At 45.2% G+C, this 12,338-nt stretch overlaps 1 protein-coding gene across 1 annotated transcript in view; it reads right to left on the bottom strand.

Annotated features, from left to right (window-relative positions):
• DGKG (diacylglycerol kinase gamma) overlaps positions 1–12,338 on the bottom strand; it is a 171,381-nt gene that overhangs the window by 143,534 nt on the left and 15,509 nt on the right. Inside the window, exons 2-4 of the mRNA XM_052658950.1 lie at positions 10,196–10,272; positions 2,038–2,203; positions 1,445–1,507 (exon numbers count right to left, since the gene is read on the bottom strand). Of these exons, the coding sequence (XP_052514910.1) occupies positions 1,445–1,507; positions 2,038–2,203; positions 10,196–10,272 (306 nt within the window). The remainder of the gene's footprint in view (positions 1–1,444; positions 1,508–2,037; positions 2,204–10,195; positions 10,273–12,338) is intronic.

Here is a 12,338-nt window from a genome sequence, read left to right as displayed (position 1 = left end):
GATACATTAAAACTGCATTCTTTATCCGTTGGGCACATCTTAAGAGCTGGAGTTCACCAATGTGTATCAATCTTTTCCAAACAATAATGCAAAGGAAAAAACGGTCTGTCTCCCTCAGTCCAAGAGCAACCTGGGAAGGAGACAGTCCCTAAGGGTCCTTCCATGCAAAGGGGATGCCCAGTGGATACATTTGGAGACTGAGGGTATAGACTGAAAGAGATTCTGGCAGACACAATGAATTGAGACTAGGGTGACTTTCTGGAGAGTGGCCTGAATGATAATTGCTGAACATTTACTCTGTTCCGGGCACTATGGTAAGCATCTTATACACATAACTCACTTAACCTCGGTATTAACACTTACTGTCATCTCATGTTACAGATGGGTAAACTGAGGCCCAGAGACATGATCCAAACATACCCACGGTTATAGAGATAGATATTGTCAGAGCTTGACCTCAAACCCAAGAACTCTACCTCTAAAGTCCAGATTCTTAGCCAATAGTCTTATTGTCTGACCCAGCTTGAATTGATTGTACCCAGGAAATTTGTATTATATCTTAGAACAGAGGTCAAGGAGGATAATATTTTCTTTCCTAGGAGCTTCTGCCCTTGGGACAGTGCCTGTCAACGGAGGAACGGCCTCCCTTTGATAAATGTGCCAGGGAAGGTTCTCCATCAATCATGACCCAAGAGCTGGTGCACAGCCAGCCAGGCATGATGGCAATGGCCCCACAGGGAGTGCAGCCTTGATCATTCCCTTAGGACCTAAGCAGACTGGTGCCTCTATGTGGAGACACACCTTAGTCTAGGCATCTCAGGAGAGACCACTGCTTCCTCTCTCAGTGTAGGAAAGAGCAGCAGCTTGGGGTCTGAACAATCCTGGGTTGAATCTCTAGATCCACAGTCACACAGTGGTATGGAATCTCTTAACGCCTCAGTTCAGTGTGTGAAGTGGCGTGATTACAGAGCTGAGGTGAAACATGCAATAAAAGCAGGTGCCTGGCAAACGGATCGTCAAAACAATGTTAGCTGGCTTCCTCTTGCTTCTCTCCACTTTTCAAACGAGTGCATGCATTGTTGGAAATCAACCAAGCCTCTTCTCGCCTTCTCGCCCGACCCGCTCTTAGCCATTCCACGATAGCGTCATCTCCACCTCAGCCCTATAGCCACTTCTTCACAGGCACTCTCTGGCTCTGGCTCTCTCTCTCTGCTCCCCTCCTCCCAAACTCCCATTGTACACATTCTCCTTCCCCCTCAACCCTTTGGCTAGGCAGATCCATCAGAAGTAAACGTCTAATGAGCTGTCGGAAGTCCTGACCTGCCCTTCTGAGTCGATGAGACCTTTTCAAGGGTATACTGTTACATGGAGACAAAATTGCTAGTCAGATTTCCCCTTGCCCCCCAGGAATGAGGTTCTGCCCTCTCCTCCCCCAAAGACTCACCCATATCAGGGGCACAAGCCTCGTCTGCTTTGGCACCATTCTCTGCATTCTGTATGTTGGAATCTGGGGAATAAAAAGAAGATATCATGACCAGCCCCTGTCCTCTAGGTATTTTGGGAGGTAGGAGACCCCACAAAGTCTGGATCTCTTGGGGTATACCAGTGTCTCTGGTGTCTGCTGGGTTCATACTCACTTACTGGAGTTGGCTGTGTCTTCCCTGCTACAGCCCAAACTCCAGAAAGGCAGTAACCACACCTTCCCCTGCGCTAACACCCTCAGGGCACACAAGCTGACTGTGCTTCCCAGGAACTGGCAACTTTTGTGGAAGACCCACCCCCACTGCCATACATTACCTTATGCCTCCTCTTCCCCATCCTCTTCTCTGATTCTGAGTGGCAGGCATTATGAAAGATCTGGCAGACAGGACTTCCTGAGAGGGCAGGAGTCCTGGTTCCTTGATCCCCATTCCCTCCTCCTCCACATAGGGAAGTTACCACGCACAAGGGATCCTCTGCAAGTGCAGCCTGAGCCTGTGGCAAGCGGGTCAGAGCTGCAAAATCTCCCTTCCATCTCGGGAATGCTGGTCCAGGTACCTGCGCCACTGGCCTCACTGTTGCTGGCTCCCTCCTTTGGGTGCTCAGGGGTTTCCTGTCGGGGCTTCTGGCTGAAAGCCAGGAAGAGGTGTGTGCTCAGTGGCTGAGGAAGTTCCACCTCCAGGTATGCCTTCATGAACAGCTTGAAGACATCATAGCTGATTGGCTGAGAAGGGATAAAGAGGGAAATGTCAGTGGAGAGACATGAAAAGACAGAGAAGTGAGTGGGGAGAGAAGAAGGAAGAATTGGGGAGCTGGCAGTGGAAAGGCAAGTTGGAGGGAGTGGAGTGATTGTTGGGGCAGGAATGAAAAGGCTCAGCGTGTGATAGAGAGACAGGTACAGGGAGTAGGGGTAGGATGTAAGAAAGAGAAAAAACTGGTGGTTATATGTTGGGGCTTGGTAGGACACGAATCCACAGCAGGCTTTTGTAACAAGACTTGTCTAAGTTTAGGCAGAAAAGGGGGCAATGGAGAGTGAGCCCTGGGAATGAGGGCCCTGCTTGAGTCCAGCCCCACATGAGGATCTTGACTCTGATGAGCAGGACTAGGTCAGTGCCCTGGAATCCTAGTTAAGATGAAGACGAGGAGAGAGGGGAGAGGAAAGTGAGGAGGGCAAGACAGGGGCATGGGATTAAGAGGTTCAAACTATGTATAAAATAAATAAGCAACAAGGATATAGTGTAGAGCACAGGGAAACACAACCATTATTCTGTAGTAACTTTAAATGGAGCATAACCTATAAAAATACCGAATCACTATGCTGCACACATGACAATAATATAATTCATGAATCAGATGTACTTCAATTAAAAAAAGATGAAGAAGGATATAGTTGAAAACACAATGGAGAGCAATTGCTCTTCTGTGGTATGTCAATTTTCCGCTTACACTGTGAGGGATGTGATTCCTGAGGATTCAGGTCCCAGAAAATAAAAAGGGGACAGGCTCCATCTTTCATTACTTTCATAATTGACCTTCTTTGGAGAAACCTCAAGATAACAGGGGAGGGTGTGTGTCTGGCTCATTTGTTCTCAAAACATGTCCTTGTGAAGGTTTCAGGCTCCAGGAGAGAAGAACAGGATGCCAAGGACAGAAGGTAGAACCAAGAGACATGCCCCAAACTAGCACCTCTCCTTGCTGCATGTTGCCCAGTGCTGCCTGGCTTCTGGTCCCAGGTTGGGAGGACTGCCAGAAAGAGCTGCTGCTCTCAGTAAATGCCCGACAACAACAGCGCGCAGTGAGTCATCACTGGCTTGGGTTTTGATGGCATCAGATTTTTCATCAAATCGGCAGATGCTCCTGGAAATCATCTGAGGAAGCGCTGCTCCAAGATCCGCTGTGCAGGCTTTTGTGAACAATAGCGATAAAAATCCCTTTTTGGGAGGCTACTTGGCTCTCCCTGAAAATGTGAATAGCATTTAACCCCTTGTCTCTTCTGGAAGATCTGAGTCTTCCCAGAACCAGGAGCTGGCTGGCACATGCACCATCAGGTTTGCGATACCAAGTCTTGGTCCTTAAAACAAGCAGTGCTCTCTGGACCACACTGGGAGGGCGCTTGCAAGGTGGCTTCTCTTTAGCCCCAGGGTGGGCAGTTCAAATATCTCCCTGGCAGAGCGGAGGAAGCCTGATTTGGTTGGACAGAGGATAATGAAGGCTCTTACCAGAGGAAGGATCTCCAAGCAAGTGGTGGACTCACATTTCTGGGATAGCTCTCAGCCTCCGTCTCTCTCTTTGCCTTTCCTGAATTTTGTACTCTTTCTGTCCTGTCTCCACTACCTCAGCACTTCAGAATGCCTCTTCCTTGCACATCCTCTGCCGTTTTCCCAGTTCACAATGGCAAAATCTTCTGTGACCCTGGATTTTACCTTCTCTGTCTCTTATGGCATATCCCAGCACCTGCTTCTCTACCTGTGAACACGTTCAGACCACTCTTCCAAAGAAATTATTGATGGCTTGAGCTACTAGCCTGTGCTTCTTCCCATCCCCTTCACACTTCTCCTCCCCTCCTTAATCCACTCAACTTGGATTCCAGTGCATTGCCTCCGAATCTCCTCTCTTGAGGGTTTCAAATTCAATGACCTTTTTTTAGATTTTCTCATCTTTATTATTAATTTATTTTAAAAGGCTCTTTTTTTTTTTTTTTTGCATTGTCCTTCTTTTACACATGTTAATCAACAAGTACCGTTTAACAATATAGTTTTGAGCTCCAAAATGTTCTGTTAACTTTTTCTGGGTTGGCCTCAAATTGAAAAATATCAGCATAAAATATTTCTGGAAAATAGAGTGTACTAAATGATTTAATGAAAATGAAATTCAGTTACAGTCTTACATAATGCTCTTAAAAAAACCAAAGCTGGAAGATCTTCAAACAAGACCAGTGTAAGATTCAGGAGACCTTGTGACTAATATAAGGTCCACCACATTTTCCTCCTTGGGTTTTTTTTCAACAAACTATGTAGGGCTGGACCAGAAGTTCTCAAGCTGTAAACTGCCATTAGATCCTTTCTTAAACTGGCTCCTCTTCCTGACTGTGCTGCTGTGCTGTGCTTAGTTGCTCAGGCGTGTCTGACTCTTTGAGATCCTGTGGACCCTAGCCCATCAGGCTCCTCTGTCCATGGGGATTCTCCAGGCAAGAATACTGGAGTGGGTTGCTATGCCCTCCTCCAGGGGATCTTCCCAACCCAGGGATTGAACCTAGGTCTCCTGCATTGCAGATGGATTCTTTACCACCTGTGCCACAAGGGAAGGCCTTCTAACTGTGCAGTTTCTGTTAATGCCAGTGGCAGCATTATCCTCTCAATATTCCAGGCTCAGCTTTGAACTCCCAGTTGTCTGAGATCAATTCTTGTCTCTTCCTTCTTTCCACTGTTCTTTTGCAACATCTGTCATATCCAGGTCTTTTTTGTGTCCATGGCCCATCAGCCACCATCCTGACAAGGAATGTTGAAGGCCCTCACATACCTGGTTTCAGACTCCTGTTTCATGTATCCCATCTGGGCCACTGTAATGCCCCTCCAAGCCTTCTCTGCCTCCACCTCCTTCTGTTAGTCCTCTCAGCTTTCCCATCCTTGCCAGGTTGATCTTCCCAAAGCTCAATTCTGATCAGATTGCTTCTCAACACAAAAACTTTCCTCGGCCTCTAATTACCTATGGGAGAGTTGAGATCACTTGTCTCCAAACTTTTAAAATCATGTGCCCTTCTGTTAAGATTTTCAAACACACACTCTCGTTTATCTTCACGTACACATTGTATACATGTGTTACTGTGCTGCTCTACTATACATTATAAAGGCAAAGAAATTAGAAAAAAATAGATGTAAATAGAAGATCTAATATGCAGCATTGCTGCAGTCCGGTGGATCCTCCTGTTCACTCCTTGAGTCCTTTGGGATTCAAAGCCCTACTATACTCCCACTCCAACCCAGGTCTGTAGCTGCTTCAAGCTCGGAGACCACTCTGGTCTTTTCTCCTCTGATTCTCTGTGTGTACCTCTACACACTGATCTCGGTGTTCTTTCCTGGCCAGGCTTTCATGCACGTACATGAACTACTTTCTTGGCCCAACTCAGATGCCACCTCCTCCAGAAAGCCTAGGATGATCTCTTGTGCCTGAATTGCTCTACTTTTCCACCTTGGTTCCTGACTTGGGACGCTCACATTGCTACCCTCTCAATATATAGCTGATCATGACACACACACTAAAACGTAGGGATTTGTCTTACATCATCTTTGTATCCCCCACACCACCTATCATGGTATTTCCTGATAGTATTTTAATGGATGTTCGGTTTCTAGTTGGTATACTTGCTGTCATCAATTACTGTGGGGTCTCTTCAGTCAATGTACTGAGTCTCCCAGGTACAAGACACAGTGCTAGGCACCAGTGGGGAACTCACTGGTGAATTAGGCATGAGTCCATACTTTTAAGAGACTCAGTGGCAAAGGTACTGAAATAATTCTAATACAGGGTCAACAGTGGTGAGTGCCGTAGAAGAAAAACTGACAAACTGTTAGAACTTAGAAAGCAGCTGTGACTGAGCACATGTTCAATCACTTCTGGCCCTGTCCAGGGGAACAAAGTGGTAAAAACAAGCCCAGAAACACAGAGCATTCACATCAGAAGAGCTCAGAGTGGACTTGATTGCCTTATATCACCAAGACTCTGGAAGTTAGTCTGTCTCAGCCAGTTCACAGCAAAGTGAAACCAGAAGCCTCATCTCCCGACTCCTGGTCCAGTGCTCCTGCCATTTTATCTGTCCAGGCCCCGGTGCTCCCTGCCAGTCCCTCTAAGCACTCCAAGTTCAACAGGCAAGGAGATGTGACTAGGGCCCACTCTTAGTGACATCTGGGTTGCAAAAGAATACGTTCTTTTATGAGTACAGAACAAGTTCAGGGTAGCTGCCTGGTTATTGTGTGATGGGTAGGAAGTGGTTGCCCAAAGCAGATAACCAACCGCTATGCAGCACACTGGCAGTTCTCAGAACCCTGAATAATATCTTAGACACTGCCATTGTTCAGACTTTTTTTTTTCTTTTTCCCCAGAAAGTGTGACTTTCATGTGGAAACTAGCTAGGCAATTGTTAATTCTTCTACAGGCTAAAAAGGAAGGAGATGAAGAGTCTGTTGATCACTGTTTTGCTTAAGTCTTAAAACAACAGTGTGAGATGGTACTGTTACTGTCATGTGGTGGATGAAAAAATAATTCTGGAAACATAACCTGCTCAAAGTCATAAAGCAGGAGGCAGAGCTGTGCTTTGTGCTGAGATGCTACCAGGTGCCCCTGCCTTTTTGGCTTCACTGTTTCTGTCTACTTTCTTCAGTCTTCAGCGGCACTCTGTTCTCCAGAGAATCATGTGGTGCCAGCGGGCAAGAGTACGCTTATCATGGCCACCCTACAAACTTTTCTTTCTGGCCTCGCTTTCCTAAGCAACCTGCCCCTTCCAACAGCTAACTCACTGTTCGCTGAGACATTTTAGCAGCAGTAAGCCATCAAGCTCAAGAGAATTTAAACCCTCGTTTCTGAACCCCGTGCTGGCACATAATACCTACTTGAAGCCAGCCACACTGTGAGAGAGAATGAAATCAGAGTGATGGAGCTCCCCTAGGACACAGGAATGCCAGGGTATAAGGAGCGGCGGGGGTGGCAGCAAGCTCATAGCAGCCAAGCTGCTCCCTGCTTCTGTAAGCTCCTGTGGCCTTCACACCCTCTGCAGCCCTGACCAAACTGTTCCCTCCTACTCGTCAGCCTCAGGGCGGACAGGATGATTAGCAGCCCCACCCCGTTGGTCTTTGTTCCTATGTTTTTGGAGGTGGGCATGGCAATTGGGGGGCTGCAAGGTCTTTGCTGCCTTTGGCATCCTTACTACATGGTTTGTCCTCAGGAATGTTCTTTGAAAGGTGCGTTTTCAGTCTGGTCCCTGTTTTGTCAATCTTCTTTCTGCTTTACTCTCAGGTGATTGGTGCATTTTATCTAAAGCACCTCTCAGGTGTACCCCTAGGGTATGGGCTCTGTTGATTCTCTCCTAGGACCCAGCAGAGAAGGAACTGACTCAAGGTCTACTGAAAGGATGACAACATGAATAAATAAGCGGCTAGCCTCCTCCCAAGTTTGTCCTTATGATCAGTAGCTTTTCTGCAATTAGCTCTCATAAAAAGACCTAGGACCAGGGAAGAAGGAGTTGAGTTTAAGACATTCTGGGGAAAGGGAACAGAAGGGGAATAATAATAGGCACTATTTTCAGTGTCCTTAAAGTCTTAGACCTTTTTTAGAATCATCTTACGTAGTCCACTCATTTGTAAGCTTCAAGGTCTTTCTTTTTGGTTGTTATTATCTTCAGTTCACAGATGAAGAAACTGAGGCTCAAACTGAGGTTCACAGATGAAGAAATATTCAAGGTCACATTGCTGGTTTGCAGCAAAGGTAGAAGTCTAAACTAAGATCCTGTGACTCCAGGGTCATGGTTCTCAAACTTGGCCCTGCCAGTAGGAAGTAAGTTCTGGAGGGAGGCCAGGAACTGTGCTTTCTCATCTTTTTGTCTTCTACAGTGTCCAGCACAGTGCCTGGACTCTCAGAAAACTTTACATAAGCTGAATTTGAAAGTAAGGAAAGTCTGGCATACATTTATTCATTCAACAAATGTTTGTTGGGTGCCTGCTATGAGCCAGATACTCTTCTGGGCACTGAGGACATAGCAGTGAACAAAAATATTCCAACGGAAGAGATAGACAATTAAATAATTAAGTTATATAGTATGACAGATGGTGAGAAGTACTAAGGAGGAACATAAGGCAGAGCGGGAAGATATGAAGCGCTAGAAAAGTAGGGCCTAACATTTAGATAGAGAATGTGACATCCACTGAGAAGGTGATTTGAGCAAACACTTGCAGGAGGTGAAGGAATGAATGATATGAATAGCTAGGGGAGGAACACAGCAGGAAGAAGCTGGAGCAAAGGCACGGATATTACGGTTAAAGAGACCTTGACTTGTTTGAGGGCATCAAAAAGGCTAATGAGGCTGGGAAAAATGAGAAGAAGATTAGCAGGAGATGAGGTCTGAGAGTAGGGTGGGGGTGCAGATTGTAATGACCTTGATTTTTGACTCTAGTGCCAGGTGGGCAGACCATAAGAGATTGTGGTACAGGGCAGTGATATGATCTGACTTCAGTTTTAATAGACTGCTCAGAATGTGTGTGAAGAATAGATTTTCAAGGTCAAGAGCAAAAACAGGGAGCCCAGTGAGGAGACTGCTGCAGTGATCTGGGCAAAGCACAGTGGCGATGCAGGTCAGGGAGGTGGCAGAGCATGTAGCGGGATGCGTCTGGCATTTGGGTGTATTTTGAAGGTAGCAGTGAGGGAGGTTGCTGGTAAATTATCCGTGAGATGTGAGGAAAGCAGAAGAGAGAAAAGTCAATGATGACTCCATAGTTTTAGGCTGAATAACTTGAAATGTGGAGCTGTCGTTTACTGAAATGGGAAAGACTGCTGGAAAAACAAGTTTTATAGAGGAAGATGAAAAAGCTCAGTTAGCTTATGTTACGTTTCATATTCCTATTTGATTTTCAAGTGGAAATGTCAAGTAAAGGGGTAAGAGAAAAATCAGGAGAGTGTAGTGTCCTGAAAACCAAGTGCAGAAAGTGGAGGAGGATTTGACCAATCACGTCCAATGCTGTTGAGTAAAATGACTTGAGTATAGCCACAGGGAGGTTCTTGGCTGTCTCAACTAGTGGTTTTAGTGGAGGAGTGGGGGCTACATGCCGACTGAAGAGCTTTCAGAAAAGTGGGAAAAAGAGAAATTGGAAGCAATGAGTATAGACACATCTTTTGAACAGCTTACTTGCGATAAAGGATAGGAGAGAGATGAAGTGGTAGCTGGAGGGAGAAGTGGAGTCAGAGGATTTTTTTTAAATATAGGAGAAATAGCAGCATGTTTATTTGTTGATGAGATAGATCTAATATATAGAGAAAACTGGTGGGAAGAGACAGAGGGAGAGAAAGAGAGAAATATGTTGCTGAAGCAAGGCCTGTCAGTGGACCAAAGAGGATGGGATTGAGTGTACAAGCAGGGGGCTGAAATGAGATCAGAGCACGGAGAGTTGACCCAGTTACAGGAGAAGCAGTATGGCTAGGTGGGTATATAAGATGAGTATCTTGGGGACGAGTTCTTCTGATTGTTTCTATTTTCTCAGTGACGTAGAAAACAGTCGATGGCTGGGACTCGAGGAGGGGAGGAGGATAAGAGATCTGAGGAGAGAAGAGACGCTGAAAGGGTGAATGGACTTGTGAGGTTGTGAGAGAGTGAAGTTGCTCAGTCGTGTCCGACTCTTTATGACCCCATGGACTGTAGCCTACCAGGCTCCTCCGTCCATGGGATTTTCCAGGCAAGAGCACTGGAGTAGGGTGCCATTTCCTTCTCTAGGGGATCTTCCTGACCCAGGGACTGAACACAGGTCTCCTGAATTGTAGGCAGATGCTTTACCATCTGAACCACCAGGATATGGACTTGGGGAACATATAACTCCAGGTAGCACCAATGGCTTACTTGAAACTTGGGAGAAAATGTGTTGAGAAGCAAATTCTTCACAGTGAGCTAAACTTCGAGCAAATTATGGAAAGGCTAGAACATGGGGTTTTTAAAGGCTTGAAATGAAAATGTTCTTACCTCATGTGGGCCATATTGTTTGAGGCTCCCACCCTCATTAAATTCAGCCAAGGCATACTTTATCTTCTTGGAAGAATCTGGAAAGACATAACCCATATGTGAAACATTGGTAAACAGCAAATGGGAGCTAGGCCAAGTCAATCCTTCATGTATAATGCTGGTTATGATGCAGCAGCCCCTCATTTCCAGAACCACATGGAAGAATGTCACCTTTGTCTGCCTTTCTGCCCCCTCAGTTCTTTTTTTTTTTTTTTTTTTAGTACATTTTCACTCTTGCTGTATGAACTGTCTTTCTAAAACACAAATCTGATTAGATCATGTCTCTGCTCAAAACCTTTAAACAGTTCTTAATTTTCTAGGATAAAGCTTAACTCCCTTTGCCGGTATACAAGTACTTAGTGATCTGATCCAGCCTACTCCTTATCTCTTACTTTAACCATTCATTCACTCCATTTTTCAGCCCTGTCAAATCACATTTCTAGAAATTTCTAAACACACTGTGTACTCTTCCATGGAGTCTCTTTTCTGCATGGCAAACTTCACTCAATTCTCAGTAGCCAGCTGAAATGCTGACTCCCTTGAAAAGCCTTATTTTACTAGTCAGTTAATCACTCCCTCCTCTGGCTCCCACATGACTTGTACATAACTCTGTAACAGCACTTGTTATATAGTGTTATAGTTGTTAACTTGCCCATCTTCTGCCTGGTTCTACCTTCAGAACTATAAGTCTTTATATATCATACCAAGTACTGACACATTCAGAAAACGAAGATCATGGCATCTGGTCCCATCACTTCATGGGGTATAGATGGGGAAACAGTGGAAACAGTGTCAGACTTTATTTTGGGGGGTCCAAAATCACTGCAGATGGTGACTGCAGCCATGAAATTAAAAGACGCTTACTCCTTGGAAGGAAAGTTATGGCCAACCTAGATATCATATTCAAAAGCAGAGACATTACTTTGCCAACAAAGGTCCATCTAGTCAAGGCTATGGTTTTTCCAGTGGTCATGTATGGATGTGAGAGTTGGACTGTGAAGAAAGCTGAGTGCTGAAGAATTGATGCTTTTGAACTGTGGTGTTGGAGAAGACTCTTGAGAGTGCCTTGGACTGCAAGGAGATCCAACCAGTCCATTCTGAAGGAGATCAGCCCTGGGATTTCTTTGGAGGGAATGATGCTGAAGCTGAAATTCCAGTACTTTGGCCACCTCATGCGAAGAGTTGACTCATTGGAAAAGAGTCTGATGCTGGGAGGGGTTGGGGGCAGGAGGAGAAGGGGACGACAGAGGATGAGATGGCTGGATGGCATCACTGACTCGATGGACGTGAGTCTGAGTGAACTCTGGGAGTTGGTAATCAACAGGGAGGCCTGGCATGCTGCGATTCATGGGGTTGCAAAGAGTCGGACATGACTGAGCGACTGAACTGAACTGGCACATTATTAGTGCTCAGAAGAATACTACATTAGATGATCAAATAAACATCTGATCAGAAATTTTAAAGCATTTAAAATGTTAATTAAATGGATGGGTGGGCATCAAGCCTGGCAAGGTTCTGTCCTTGGTGCTGAAACAGAGGCAGGCTTCATAGGCATGTAGTTTGGAAAAATTCTGCTTTCCGTAGGAAGTCATTTAGAAATTACAAGAGAAAAAATGGTGGCTTTTATTTTGTAAGGGACTTTGGAGTCAAGAAAAGACAATAATTGTCACATCCTGAGTGCATCCTGTGTAGTTACCAGTGCTCTAGACATCAAAGAAAACCAGAATTTCTGGGTTCTCCCTATCTCACAGTATTGTGAATAAGTAACAGCTTCTCAAGCTCCATTACTGCCACAATTTAAGCATCTAAACAAAGGGTAATGTCATTAAATGCTGACATGGGATTCCTTGGTATTTGGGCTCTTTGTATAGAGGGTTATGCTTTCTTAGGCCCATGGAAAGTAGATATGCCTGTGCTGGGCTGTTCTTCATGACTTTGCTGACTTGGATTCAATCAAGCACAAGTTATAATCATTTCAGGATTGAGACAAATTGAAATGCCACAGGAAAATGTTGCTTTTGCCTAAAAATGGACATTTCTCTCTGAAATTCAAAACAGATGTTGGAAAACTAATAGCTCAGTGAGATCCAGGCAACAGATGTCA

This window comes from Budorcas taxicolor, chromosome 1 (assembly GCF_023091745.1).
Source record: "Budorcas taxicolor isolate Tak-1 chromosome 1, Takin1.1, whole genome shotgun sequence".
In the NCBI taxonomy this organism is placed as follows: Eukaryota; Metazoa; Chordata; class Mammalia; order Artiodactyla; family Bovidae; genus Budorcas; species Budorcas taxicolor.
Note: the sequence above shows the minus strand (reverse complement) of the source record. Positions and strands in the feature narration are given on the sequence as shown.